A 15,593-nucleotide genomic window follows, 5' to 3' on the forward strand; every position below is an offset into this window, starting at 1 on the left:
CTATCTATCTATCTATCTATCTATCTATCTATCTATCTATCTATCTATCTATCTATCTATCTATCTATCTATCTATCTATCTATCTATCTATCTATCTAACTAAGTAAGTAACTAGCTAACTAACTAACTAACCAACTAACCAACTAACTAACTAACTAAATAACTAACCAACTAACTAACTAACTAACTAACTAACTAACTAACTAACTAACTAACTAACTAACTAACTAACTAACTAACTAACTAACTAACTAACTTACTAACTAACTAACTAACTAACTAACTAACTAACTAAATAACTAAATAACAAACTAACTAAATAACTAACTAACTAACTCATGGAGGAGCCAATGTCTTGCACGACCTATCCGAGGATAAATTCAGCATATTCGAGTTGGATATGGTATAATAAACCAGCAGGGTCTTATGTGAATTAGTATCAAGGAGAAGGAGAGTACTTTTAAATTTGCTCTTATAATAAACATTGTAACATCTTGGATATTGTTATGCGTCACAAATGTATTATTGATTTGAGTAAATTATCTACTGATAATCTTTTTTTTCAAATATAGACTTAGTCCCACCATATTTGTAAACAAAAATAAATATATTAGTCACATTAAATTTTATTATTATTAATTTTGCTAGATAAGCCAATGACCAAATTTGGTTAAGACATTAAAGATATTTTAGTACTAATACCGTTATCGTAAAGAAATGCTAAGATAACATGTTTTTTTTGTTGTTGTTGTGTCATTAGCAAATACTCATGCTGGTTAGCGGTTTTTTTTAGTAATATCAAGTAAAAGTAAAAGACAGTTTTTCTTAAATATATCAAAAAGTTTAAAAAAATTTAATAAATTTATTTTAAAATTAATAATAATTATAAATTATTTTTATAATAAAAGTAGATCATCCCAAAAGAAGAAAATGTAATAAAAAACACTACATAATTACTTAATAATAAAAATAATAAAAACCATAAACAGACATATAAAAGACTTAATTTTATTAATTAAAATACTACTTTTATACAAAACACAATATTAGAACAAGGCAACCAAATACTAATTTAAACCAAAAAAATAAAATTTTGATTAAAATTTTCAACTTACCAGTTTCTTCCCAATTGTTATTAGCAGCTGCATTATTGCCAAGACTCACATTGATTTTTGTGGAAAAGCCATTAGACTGAGTAGAAGCAGCTGAGCCTAATTCCTGTATACGTTCAGCTACAGATTTTTGACTTAAAGAGTTCATTAAGGGAGGAGATTCAGATTTGTATACTGAAAAATTAAAATATTAATAAAATTTTAGAAATATTTCTGAAATTATATATAATACCTCTTTCGGTTTTAGTTATGTTATTAACAGGTTTCAATTGTACTCCCCATAGATCATCGGGTTTATCGATATTCTCACCTAATACATAAGGTTTAGGTTTAGCGGGTTTATTTTTGAGAATACCTCTTAGAGAGGTCATTTCATCGGTATCACAATCGGTGGTATCTACACCACTAGTAGAAGCATAACTACTGCGTGAACTTTCGTTATAGTTAAATGTGTCGTTGTTTGAGGGCAATGTAACGGTAACATTAATACCATTAATATCTTTAGGTTCGGGAGAACCTACCAAGGGCGCTCGATAAGCTACGGTAGTCGAAGCTATTGTCTTCTTTTTACTATTATCATCTCCAAATAATGTAACCGGCATAGCCACGGAAGAGGCCACTACCGAGGAGTTGGAAGTTGTAGTGGTGGTGTTTACAGTAGTGGCCGATTTCACTAGACTTTGTAAGGGACCCACACTAGAACTGCGGCTGCGGCGTCTGCGAAAATTATTAGTTGGTGGTGGTTTACTATCGGTTTCCACTATATTAACTCGTCCCGATTCGGTAGCAAAGTGTACTTCAGTTTTGCTAAACTCCACTCGTTTCTGTTGACCTCGGTCATTAGTGGTAGTCGATTCACTAGAGTGTATTAGTTTGGAATAGTTGCCCGGTTCATAGAAACCATTCAAATGTATTTGGGTAGTTTGTCGCGAATTGTCTTTTACATATTGGCTCTCATCCACCGCTATAGAGTGTCTCTTCGATACTGCCGAATCTTCTTCAGGGGAATTTTCTGATTCCTCTTGGGATTTCTGAGGCCTATAGCGTCTTTGTACCGCCGGAACTGCAGCAACTTTAGTTGATTCTCCAAAATGCACTACCGTACGATTAGCGGCTGCTGCTTCCGAAGTGGGAGACCAATTCTGTAATTCTCCCGATCTTCCCAAACCACTATCCGTAGAAGCATCCATTCTTAGCATGGCCTTTTCGGGTGGAGACATTTTTTCAAAACCATATGATTTACGTCTTATATGCCAATCCGTAGAGTTAGTATCTCTATATTTTAAGCGAGATTCCAAACTATTGGTGGTATGTTTACTATTAACCTCCTCCGATTGATTCGTAACCCTATATCTTTCAGGACTTTTTTCGTAATTTCTTTTCAATTTCGTTTGATCATTTACAATATGTTCCACCACGGGATTTGCGTCGTTGTTGGGTTGTTTAATAAGAAAATCTTCCTTATACAAAGATTCATCGGATAATTTCTTTAATTTTCCTCTAATCTCCTTAAGCGATTCGGCCGTTAGAAATGAACTACGTTTGGCTGTCGAAGGTGATTTGCATTCCTTATCAGCGTTACCATTTAATATACTACTTAGGGCCGCCAAATCTACATGATTATTACGCATGACTGTATTAAGTCTGCGTCCGTTCTCCAACTCTGCTCTTATTTTCGATACACTCACCGAGTTAGTGGGTAAATCAAGAGGCCGTCTTGTTGTTAAAGGTGAACTATATGATTGATTGGTCTTTGTCGAAGATTGAAAAGATCTTCTTAATTTACTTACACGTCGCCACTCGGCTGGTTCTTCACTATCAACACCTTGTATATCCCACTCGGTGCTGAGGTCGTCAGTGGATATGGAACGTGATCGTTGTAGTGTAGTAGTAGTTATTGGTTCGTTGGGTGTTTGTTGTCTACGCAGATGACGAGAAGAGAGTCTAGAAGGAGAATATAGGAAATTTTAATTATTATTTTTGTTCGAAATCTTATCAGTTTTAAACTTATTGAGAAAAATGCTAAAAATATGGGATATAATGAAAAGCTAAAACACTCTTATAAAAAACTAGAACAAAATTAGAACAGAGCCAGAACAGAATTAGAACATAACTAGAACAGGACTAAAACAGAACTAGAACAGAACTAGAACAGAACTAGAACAGAACTAGAACAGAACTAGAACAGAACTAGAACAGAACTAGAACAGAACTAGAACAGAACTAGAACAGAACTAGAACAGAACTAGAACAGAACTAGAACAGAACTAGAACAGAACTAGAACAGAACTAGAACAGAACTAGAACAGAACAAGAACAGAACTAGAACAGAACTAGAACAGAACTAGAACAGAACTGGAACTGAACTCGTGTGGCACTCGTTTACCATTTCGGTTCTTGTTCAGGTTTCATAGCTTTACTTTTAAAAAGAAAAGAAAGAGAGAGCTTTACGTTTTCATCAACAAGTATTTGTGACTGTATTTAAATTGCCGATCACTACTTTAAACGTTAAAATTATTTGAAGTTAAATAAGACTTCCTATATATTTTTAAATATTTTCAATTTGAAGAAATGTAATAAACTGACTTTAGAATGAATTGACATATTGCTTTAGATTTTTCTTTTTCTAATTTAAACTTACAATTTGCCAGAATCTGTGTATTTGAAACACTTGTAATACTTAATGAGTTTATAAATTTCACACACTACCACAATTCTTTACACCAACACAAAAAACGAAATATGACAGCAGAATTTAAAGTCAATTAATTCTATGAGTCGTATTTAAATTTATTTTATAAGATTGACGTAATTATGGCTTAAACTATCGAAATATTTAAAAAAAATATAATCGAATTAATTTGAATGAATTTTTTTTTTAAATTTATTAATCACACAAAGTTAACGAGAACTTTTTTTAGGAAATTTAAAAATTTTACGATTTTTTTTTTTACCGAAAATTTGCTGTTGTCCCATCGACAACATCTGACGAATGTAAAAAATTGTCGTTTTAAGAAAATGAAGACAATATAAGGAATTTTTTAGAAATTTGTAATTTCACATTTAGACCCACTTTTTTTTCTTACAAATCACCCACACTTTTTCTCAATTTAAACTTATTTTAAAACGTTTTTTTGACAAATGTTCAAAATATTTTGTTTTTTTTTAACATTATTTTTATTATTTCACAGTTTTTAGCTTTGACAAAATTGATTTTTAAGCGATCATCTTACCAAACCTCTCGAAAACACAATTAAAACTTAAATAAATGTAAAATAATAATTGTTAAAAACCCCCAAACACTTTAAAATAAATTATTCATTAACGAAAAAATAACAAAAAAAAACAATTCAAAATATTGAAAAGTCGAACAGAAATCATTCACTAAACAAAAAACATCGAAAGAGAGAAAATAACACGTAGGAAAGTATAGTCGAGCATGGCCGACCACATGATAACCTATAAAAGTTTCGAAAAGAAGGTTAATGTTGTCACTTACATTAACAGAAAACTAGACGGACGGACCTCTTTACGCAATGTAGAATGTGATTTTTCTTCGATCGATATATTTTAAGGTTAATGCTGGACCGAGTTTTATGTGCAAACAAACATTAGCACAAACGCATAAAGCTTCATATGAACGCTTACAAAGAATGTCAGATAGACAGACACGGACAGACAGACAGACAGACAGACAGACAGACAGACAGACAGACAGACAGACAGACAGACAGAAAGACAGACAGAAAGACAGACAGAAAGACAGACAGACAGACAGACAGACAGACAGACAGACAGACAGACAGACAGACAGACAGACAGGCAGACAGCAGACAGGAATGCGGGCAGAAGTGCAGATAAGTCTGTCTCGAATCAGAAAATGGTTCTTAATCGATCGCTATATTTTAAGTTATAACGATTGCACAAACTCACAGCACTCGCCCCACTATGGTGGTGTAGGGTATAAAAATAGTTTATATAGGCGATATAACGATATAGCAGGGGTTACAAAAAGCTGATAATGAAGAAGAAAAATATTAAAAAAAATAAATCTTACCGTAAACCATCATCATCAGCAGCAGCAACAGCATCGTTGTTGTTGTTGTCATTATTATTATAATGCCGGAAACTTTCCAAATCGACACGATGGTACGAATGTGGCAAATGCGTTGGTGTCAATCTATCGTTCTGTTTAAAATGTATTTGCTGTTGTTGTTGCTGCTGATAGTGATTGGGAGACGACGACGACGATGACAACGATTGCCTCTGCTGTTGTTGTAGATGACGAAGATCTGTTTCAGTTTTACCAATATATGAACGAGATTCATCACTACTACTGCTGTGATTGCTGCTGCTACAACAATTGTTTGTTGAATTGTCACCTACGCGTGATTTCATTAAATTGTTGCTGCTGTTATTGTTGTTGTTATTGTGGCTGTTTTGTCTATATAAGGTAGGTTGTTGCCAAGATGGTCGTGTCGTTGTTGTTGGTGATGGTGTCGATGATGTTGTTGTCATGTTATTGTTGCTGTTGCCGCTGCCAACAATTGCATGTAGGCTTATTTTATTTGCTGTTGTTGCCATACTCTTGTGGGTGTTCATTGACGTTGGATTCGTTGTAGCTTGAGATGCAGTCGTAGAATTATTTGAACTATTCGATAGGCTGGAACTACTTTTCTGTAATGAATAATAGAAAAGACAACAATGCCATATAGTTTTAGTTTGAAGACTTTAAATAACTGTTTTATGTTTCTTTATGTTTAAATCTGTTCGAGGTGCTTTAGTTTTCTTTAGAAACATAAAATCTTTATGATTGATTGTATACAGTGATCGTAAATAGTAACTGAACTAGAACTGAACTAGAACTAAACTAGAACTGAACTAGAACTGAACTAGAACTGAACTAGAACTGAACTAGAACTGAACTAGAACTGAACTAGAACTGAACTAGAACTGAACTAGAACTGAACTAGAACTGAACTAGAACTGAACTAGAACTGAACTAGAACTGAACTAGAACTGAACTAGAACTGAACTAGAACTGAACTAGAACTGAACTAGAACTGAACTAAAACTGAACAAGAACTGAACGGGAACTGTACTAGATCTAAACTAGAACTCAACTAGAACTGATCTGAAAAATAAAAAAAGAATCCATTTTATTACTTTGGACTTTTACTTTTCTCACATACTTTACTCTGCCTTTATCATAAAACTTCAGCTTACAAACATTTAACGGTTTTGTTGATTTGTATTTAAATATAAACATAAACAAAAAAAAACATTGTGGGTGTTTAGATAAAATTTCATTAAAAAGAAATGTTTTTTTGTTATTTTTTGCTTTTTCTTCGAAAATGCCAAAAATAACATTAATGGCATTTAAAATCAACAAATGAACGTTGGTGTGATCTTTCTTTTCTTTTTTTGTTTAATACCATTGTTCTTTTCTTGTATTTTTCTTTCTCCTTGACTTATTACAATCAAACAGAATTACCAGTCATTAACTATACTTTCCTACTCTTTCATCATCATGTTTCATGTAGTTTTTCCATTCTTTAAGTCTAAACAGCAAAAGGTGTCATTTCATGCTGTTCTTGTGATTGTTATTTTTTCAACTTGTTTTTTTAATTTTCTGTTAAATAAGAATCATTTGATTTCACGCTTGACTATAAACAATGAAATTTAATAATTTCTTGTTGCGCATTATGTAAAAATATGGAAAAAGTTCAATGTACTGTATAATTTTTTATAAAAGAAAAAATGTTTTGGAAGTTTATATTTATGTTGTTTTCAAAAAACAAGTGATAATTTAAGAGTCAAAGGTTTAATTTTAAAATTATTGGCAAAAACTGTTTGATGTTGTGTTTTGACAAAAAGAAGATTAATAGTATTATTGGGATGTTATGCCGCTTGAAAGCTCAATTAGAATTTATTTCGGAGTGAAGGAGAACCGATTTACAACTGAACTAAAACTGAACCAAAACTGAAGTACAGCTGAACTAGAACTGAAGTAGAACTGAACTAAAACTCAACTAAAACTGAACTAAAACTCAACTAAAATTGAACTAGAACTGAACCAGAACTGAACTAGAACTGAACTAGAACTGAACCAGAACTGAACTAGAACTGAACTAGAACTGAACTAGAACTGAACTAGAACTGAACTAGAACTGAACTAGAACTGAACTAGAACTGAACTAGAACTGAACTAGAACTGAACTAGAACTGAACTAGAACTGAACTAGAACTGAACTAGAACTGAACTAGAACTGAACTAGAACTGAACTAGAACTGAACTAGAACTGAACTAGAACTGAACTAGAACTGAACTAGAACTGAACTAGAACTGAACTAGAACTGAACTAGAACTGAACTAGAACTGAACTAAAACTCAACTAGAACTCAACTAGAACTGAACCAGAACTGAACTAGAACTGAACTAGAACTGAACAAGAACTGAACTAGAAATGAACTAGAACTGAACTAGAAATGAACTAGAACTGAACTAGAACTGAACTAGAACTGAACTAGAACTGAACTAGAACTGAACTAGAACTGAACTAGAACTGAACTAGAACTGAACTAGAACTGAACTAGAACTGAACTAGAACTGAACTAGAACTGAACTAGAACTAAACTAGAACTGAACTAGAACTGAACTAGAACTGAACTAGAACTGAACTAGAACTGAACTAGAACTGAACTAGAACTGAACTAGAACTGAACTAGAACTGAACTAGAACAGAACTAGAACTGAACTAGAACTGAACTAGAACTGAACTAGAACTGAACTAGAACTGAACTAGAACTGAACTAGAACTGAACTAGAACTGAACTTGAACTGAACTAGAACTGAACTTGAACTGAACTAGAACTGAACTAGAACTGAACTAGAACTAAACTTTAGCTTTATTAGAAGTGATCTGAAAATTGGAAACTTGACTTTTGAACAGTTTTTGTTAACCAAAATATGGACAGACGGACCATTGTAATATAAATTGTTCAAAGAGTTTTCTTCGACATGATTTTTATTAACCACAATCTTTGCTATTAGATAATATTTAACAGCCGTTTCCTCTTTGCAGTTTTTGTCTTAGATTAATTTCTAAATTATGTCATCAAAATTGTTAACTTTTTTTTGCAATAACAAATGAAACAATAGAAAAAACAATATCGAGTTACATCATAATTCAGTCGAAAACCATTAACAACTTTTACGTTGACCTCCTTTTTCGAATACGAAAACTAATGATCATTTCGTAAAAGAAAAACAAAAATAAATCGAAATAGTAATTGTTTTCAAGTTAACATGTAAATTAACTTAAATCTTAATAACAATACGAGTATATAAATTTTTCAAATGGTATTTGTAGAAAAAAGACATAAAGAAAAAATTGTGAAAAAAACAAAATGCCGATAATCATCATCTACTTACCATTAGATTACTTAACTTTAAACTTGGCGCCGTATCCAACAGAAATAATTGATTATTATTACTACAACTACCACTACTACTATCACGACTTAAGTTATTATTGCTGTGGCTGATGTTGTGGTGCGGATTATAATGATGATGATTATGTGAGTCATGATCATCGTTACTATTTGTAAATACCGTAAATGAATGACGTTTGCTAAAGTCGACATTTTTCAAATTGTTACGTTTATTCAATAAATAATGATTGCGATCATTCGTGTCTTCATTTAGTGAATCGTCATCATGTTCATTGTCATTATCGTCGCTTTGGTGATCATCATCTGTTGAGTGTTGTTCATGTACAATATAATCATTGTCATGATCATGTTCATTATCATGATCATTATCACAAATATCCAATGTGGATATACTTTCCGTTAAATCTGGCCAATTTCTATTGCGACTACTACTGCTAATACCATTAACTAAACTATAAGGATATTGCTGTTGTTGCAACTTTTCTTGTGGCGTCTGCTGCTGCTGTTGTAACTGATCAAAATGATGTTGCTGATGATGAGGTTTGTGATTAAAACCATTAGTCAATAATGCTGTTGTATTGGCAATGAAAGGAGTGGAGGTGGGTGAGGAAGAGGAGGAGATTATAGTGTTTTTCGTATTGGAAGTATTGTTGGCAGTGTGTGTTTTTTGTTTAAAACTATGTTTACTGTTGTTGTTGTTGTGATTTTTTCTATTTACTGGCTGTGGTATGGGTGATGTGTTTGCCGATAATAATAATGGTGATGCCGAGGCTGAGGACGTTGACCAACGCGATGATGTTGTTTGTCGTATCACTTGCAATGCTCCGCCAGCAGCAGTGCATGTTTGTAATACTTCTAATTGTTTGCGTTGTGTCTGTTGGGTGCCATTGGGTTGTGAGATATTTTGGGAATCGGATATCTGCAATGAGATTTTGAGAAGAAGAAAAGGATGTGTCATGATAAGGATCAGGAAATGATTTGGTTGTAATTAATTTGAAATATTTTTTTTTATGTTTAATTAAGTCTAATTTAATAAATTAACCAATTAAATTGTTTGTTAAATGTTTGTTGTAATTGTTCTGTTGTTTAGTGTGCAAAATGTATGATTTATTATAGGAAATTTGCAGTAATGTGCATGCAAAATGTTTGGTTCTAGTAAAATATTACGAGATTTTAAATTAAAAAGTAGGGGATAATACAGATTAAAAAAGTAATAGTAAACTAGAACTGAATTAGAACTGAACTAGAAGTGAACTAGAAGTGAACTAGAAGTGAACTAGAACTGAACTAGAACTGAACTAGAACTGAACTAGAACTGAACTAGAACTGAACTAGAACTGAACTAGAACTGAACTAGAACTGAACTAGAACTGAACTAGAACTGAACTAGAACTGAACTAGAACTGAACTAGAACTGAACTAGAACTGAACTAGAACTGAACTAGAACTGAACTAGAACTGAACTAGAGCTGAACTAGAACTGACCTAGAACTGACCTAGAACTGACCTAGAACTGAACCAGAACTGAACTAGAACTGAACCAGAACTGAACTAGAACTGAACTTTAGAACTAAACTACAATTAAACTAGAACTGAACACGAAAAGTTTTAATCTCATTCATTTCCTTCTAACAATATCAGCAGACAAAGTTTGTTTCTTAAGTCTTTTGTTTTTTTCACATTTGCTCACATTCACTCACATTTTAGTTCAAAGAACTACAACTTCCTTAAAAAGAAAATTAATGTTCTTTTGCTCTTTTGTTGTATCACGGAAATAAACCATTTCTCAAGAAATGTTTTTTGTTTTTTTTTTTTTTTTTTTTTTTCTTCGGTGGCTTTATCTTGCTATTCTTGATGTCATTGCTGGAAGTTGTTTTGTTTTGACTAACGTTCGCTACTAATGGGAGATGTTTACATAGAAAATTAAGTTTCTTGTTAAATATTTTTATGTTTTCCTCTTGCATGGTTGTTGAATTATTTTCTTACGAAAAAAAAAGAGCAGTCAAGCGGCATATTTCAAACATTTCTTTAAGGAAAATTTTAACATTTTCTTATGTGCAAACGAAAAAGAGGTCAAGCAAATACAAGTTAGGTTTAAGACTAGACAAGACAATAGTTTTCAAATGAAATGTTAGCCCAAAAAAATTACCATGTAAGGGAGTCTAAACAAAACTTTTAAGGTCTGTTTTCAAATGAACACAATACTAGAAGAACAAAATCTTGATTTAGACAGAAAAGTTTGAAAAAAAATCAGAATACCAGCAATAAGCGTGAGAATATAAAGCACAGCTTTTGCTTGTAAAATGTGGTAACAAAATAATGAATCTTTGTTTTGCCATAACTTAAGTTTAAACTATATTACAGCAACAACAACAAAAATGTGATGAAAAATGGGTTTCATATTGTTAAGTTAAGAAAATCGTGCGTTGCTTAAAGGGTTTTATACGTTCAGCAGAAAGACAGTTCAAAGAAAATACTACAAATTTAAATTGAGGGCTTTTTTAATAAACTTTGCCATAATAATTTAATGATCTTACAAAACAAAGAAAAAATAAGTTTTATAAAATGTTTTTTATAAATTTAAAATTGTTAAAAATAAGTGTCCTTTTTGTTTCTTATTAAAAAAAATTGTGACTCATTTATTTTATCTATAAAACTTCACAGTATATAAGAACAAAAAACTAGGCTTGTTCAGCAGATCGTGTATTTATTAAGAAAAAACCTTTATGTCTATCAATTTTTATTTATTTATGTATTTTGTTTTATTATTAAAAGTTGTATTTATACTTTTTGGTTTGTTGCTCTTTGACCATAAACTTTGTCTTATATTTATAACCGTTTCATATCATTTGCAACTGCATGCATGAGCTATGGCCTCAAATATGAAAAATAAAGAACAGAAAATAAAAAATAAAGTTTTTATAAAGATAAGTTTTGTATTTAATACATAATATTAAGATAGCAATAATAATAACAGTTTTAAAAACAATGTTAAAACTTAACATGGTCCATTTTACTATTGTAATCTAGTTCAGTTCTAGTTCAGTTCTAGTTCAGTTCTAGTTCAGTTCTAGTTCAGTTCTAGTTCAGTTCTAGTTCAGTTCTAGTTCAGTTCTAGTTCAGTTCTAGTTCAGTTCTAGTTCAGTTCTAGTTCAGTTCTAGTTCAGTTCTAGTTCAGTTCTAGTTCAGTTCTAGTTCAGTTCTAGTTCAGTTCTAGTTCAGTTCTAGTTCAGTTCTAGTTCTTTTCTAGTTCTGTTCTAGTTCAGTTTTCTCTGGCTCAGTTCTAGTTCACCATTAGAGATTTTTTAAAAACATCGTATAATTGTAATGTGTTTCAAACATTTGCAACAAAATTTAAAATTGGTTAATTAGTTATGTAGTATTTTTTGGCAAAATAATTCGAAGTAAAAAACTTAATAACTACATTGAACAAACGCAAAATACTTAAAGTACAACACTCTTATCTCAGTCATGATTTTGAACTTGAGGTCTTTCTATCAAGCAGAAAACACCAAAAATTTTAAAATGCAAAAAAAAATAATAATCTAACTACATTAAAGCCTAACAAATATCCGTCTTAACTCCCATAAGCCGCTTAAGATCAACAACATCATCATATACCAGAAGATAAACTCAAATAACAGCTGACATCTGCAGTACAATCTTTAAGAAATGAACAACAACAACAACAACAACAACAGTCAAACAAGAAAAAATAAGAAAATACACAAAATATGTATACAACATATTATAATAACCAGCAGCAGACAACTGTTGTTGAATTTTAAATAAGTCTACACCAAAGAAAATTGATTTTTTTTGTTTTGTCGAAAATATCCAAAAGTCAAGTTTAAGGTCTGCTGGCATATATTAGGAAGCTTTTTCTTCTTTTTTGCATTTTTTCTTTGTGCAATAAAGATGGTTTAAGCCATGACTACATATGGCAATGGGGTTCATATCGTGATGAAGACTTCTTGAATTTTTTTCTTAAAGAAAAAAAAAAAAAACTAAGTTTTTTTTAAAGTTGTGGCATTGTTTAGTTAAAGTTGTCTAAGATCGTTTATTTATGCTTGACTGCAGTTAATGTTGAGTTTTTGCTGTTGTTGTTGTTATTTTAGAATATTTTATCCTTATATGTAAAATGTTATTTTAAAAAATTGATTGTATTCAGAATATAATTATATAGATATTGATATATTCTTAACAAAATAAGTATAATAGAAACACATTTGCTGCAAAATTTTAGATTTCTTTTCAGGAAAATGTCTCCGATCGTTGACAGTAGCTTTTTTCAAGAAAAGTGCTTTGATCGATGAAGTTTTGTGTTTAGTAAAGTGTCTTCGATCAATGATGCATTTTCGCGTCTCTGTGTAGAAAAGTATCTTCGATCGATGTCAGTTTTGGTATAGAAAAGAGTTTGCGATCGATAATATTTTTCATCTGGAAACAAGTATTTCGATCGATAATATTTTTCATCTAGAAAAATGTATTTCGATCGATGATATTTTTCGTATAGAAAACGTGCCTTCGATCGATGACAAATTCTGTATTGAAAAGTGCTGTCGATCACTGGAATTTTTCGTCTTGAAAGAGTTTTTGATCTTTGGAATTTTTGTCTTAAAAAGTGTCTTCGATCAATAATTTGTTCCGTCTAGAATGTCCAGAAAAGTTAGTCTTAGACCTTTTTATCTAAAAAAGTGGTTCGATCAATGATTTTTCGCCTAAAATCGATTTTTTCGCTTGGGAAAGTGTATTCAATCGACGGTGCTTTTACGTCTAGAAAAGTGTTTTCGATCGATGATGTTTTTTGGTCTAGAAAAGTGTTTTCGATCGATGATGTTTTTTCGTCTAGAAATGTGTCTTGCATCGATAACAGTTTTCGTCTAGAAAGGAGTCTTCGCTCGATCACATTATTCTTAGAAAAAATTGTCTTCGATCGATGATAAATTCTGCATTGAAAAGTATCTTAGATCGGTCTTACATCTTCATCTAAAAGTGGTGCGATCTTCTAGAAAATTGTCTTTGATCGATTACATTTTTCGTCTACAAAAGTGTTTTTAATCTAACACATTTATCGTCAAGAGAAGAATTTTCAATTGAACATGTTTCTCGACGAGAAATTGAACACGTTTCTTGACGAGAAAAGTGTCTTTGATCGATGAAATTTTTATTCGATCGATGATCTTGGATCGTTCAGAAAAGTGTTTTTGATCAATGCCAGTTTTCATTTAGAAAAGTGCCTTCAATCGATGACATTTTTCTTTTAGAAAAGTACCTTAGATCGATGAGAAATTCTGCATTAAAAAATATATTACATAGATAATGCTTTTTTGATCGATCACACTTCTCCTCAAGAATGATCGATGATGCTTTTTCATCAAAATCAAGTGGTGCGATTGATGACATTCTACTAATAGAAAAGTATTTTCGATCGAACACATTTCTTCACAAGAAGACTTTCTTTGATCGATGACATTTTTGTGTCGATCGATGATTCGCCCAGAAAAGTGAATTCGATCGATGACATTTTTTTTGCTTAGAAAACTGTCTACGATCGATGATATTTTTTTTTTAGTAAAGAGTGCTTGATCGTTGATATTTCTTCGATCGATGATTTTTTTTTGTTTAAAATAGTGATTTTTGTTTAGCAAACATATCAACGATTGGTGATCAATGATCATCAATGACACTTTTCTGTAATTGACGTTGTATAAAGAAATCTAAAACAACTTGTCCTTCTTTCTGTCCTTCCAGGAGAGATAAAAACTTTTACATTTTTTTAACACATCAAAATCTTTATGTTTCTTTTACATCAAATCAATGTTATACAACCCTATTAATGTCACGATCTTGTTAAAATTATTACTTACAACTTTATAAATCTTGTACAATAAATAGTTGTGGTACATTTTTTTATAGAAAACCATAAATTTAATGCAGCTTTAAAGGTTTTTTGTTTAAATTTAAGACACAAAGTATGAACAAACAAACAAACAAAATCTTTAAAAAAAAGGAAATTCTTACTTAAGTGGGTGTAGTTTTAAACATGATACAAAACAACATATGAAGGTTGACGACTTTTAAATTGGCAAAGAAAGAAAAAAAATTATATATGTAATACAAAAATATAACAACAAGTTTATATACTTAAAACTTATTTAACTACAGCTTTAAGTAAGAAAAAACAGTCAGAAAAATAAAAAAATTAAAATCCGGTAATTACCTCTTAGAACAACGACATTAACTTTGAAATGTTGTTTTTAGTTTTTTACTATCCCCTTCTTGTTAGCCAACCATATAAATCTAACAATTTTATTTATTCATTTTTTTCTAACAATATTTTTCTTTCTTCCTTTCATTCATTTGTTGGTTTGTATTTCTTTGTTACCATGGCCTAAAGTAATTTATTTATTTTTTCTTCTTCTATACTTCTCTCTATAACATCATTAAAAATTGTAATCAATTTTCTATAGATTTATTTTGATTTTTTTCTTTTTTGAAAATAAAGTAATTTTATTAATTGAAAATTTCTTTTGGCAAAAAATTTTAAGATTGAAGATATTTCAATTGTATTTGCTACAATATATAAAGAACTATTGTGAAATCTTATTTGGTTGTATATATGTAAATCTATCAATTGTTTGACTTGAGTAGTGATGAAGAGGTTCAAGCAATCTAAGCAAAATGCTCAGTAAAGTTGTCGATCGAAGACACTTTTCTAGATGTAAAACAGTATCGATTGAAGGACTTCTCAGACAAAACATTTCATTGATCCAAGGCACTTCCATAGACGAAAAAAGTCATCAATTGAAAATACTATTATGTCATAGATTAAAGACACTTTCTTGACAAAAAGCATTATCTATTAAAGACACTTTTTAGACAGAAAAACATGATCTATGGAAGACACTTTCTAGACGAAAAATGTCATCGATCGAAGACAATTTTTCTAAACGAAAAATGTCATCGATCGAAGACAATTTTTCTAAACGAAAAATGTCATCGATCGAAGACAATTTTTCTAA

At 31.1% G+C, this 15,593-nt stretch overlaps 1 protein-coding gene across 5 annotated transcripts in view; it reads right to left on the reverse strand.

The window, feature by feature from the left end:
• The window catches only part of LOC111687186 (probable serine/threonine-protein kinase DDB_G0282963), a 51,023-nt gene that overhangs the window by 6,542 nt on the left and 28,888 nt on the right, over positions 1-15,593 (reverse strand). For 4 of the 5 annotated variants that reach the window (XM_046946913.1, XM_023449604.2, XM_023449606.2 and 1 more), the window contains exons 3-6: positions 8,549-9,487; positions 5,171-5,790; positions 1,346-3,057; positions 1,117-1,287 (exon numbers count right to left, since the gene is read on the reverse strand). In XM_046946913.1, the coding sequence (XP_046802869.1) occupies positions 1,117-1,287; positions 1,346-3,057; positions 5,171-5,790; positions 8,549-9,487 (3,442 nt within the window). The remainder of the gene's footprint in view (positions 1-1,116; positions 1,288-1,345; positions 3,058-5,170; positions 5,791-8,548; positions 9,488-15,593) is intronic. The other variant, XM_023449607.2, reaches the window with a different exon arrangement.

This window comes from Lucilia cuprina, chromosome 2 (genome assembly GCF_022045245.1).
Source record: "Lucilia cuprina isolate Lc7/37 chromosome 2, ASM2204524v1, whole genome shotgun sequence".
Classification (NCBI taxonomy): domain Eukaryota; kingdom Metazoa; phylum Arthropoda; class Insecta; order Diptera; family Calliphoridae; genus Lucilia; species Lucilia cuprina.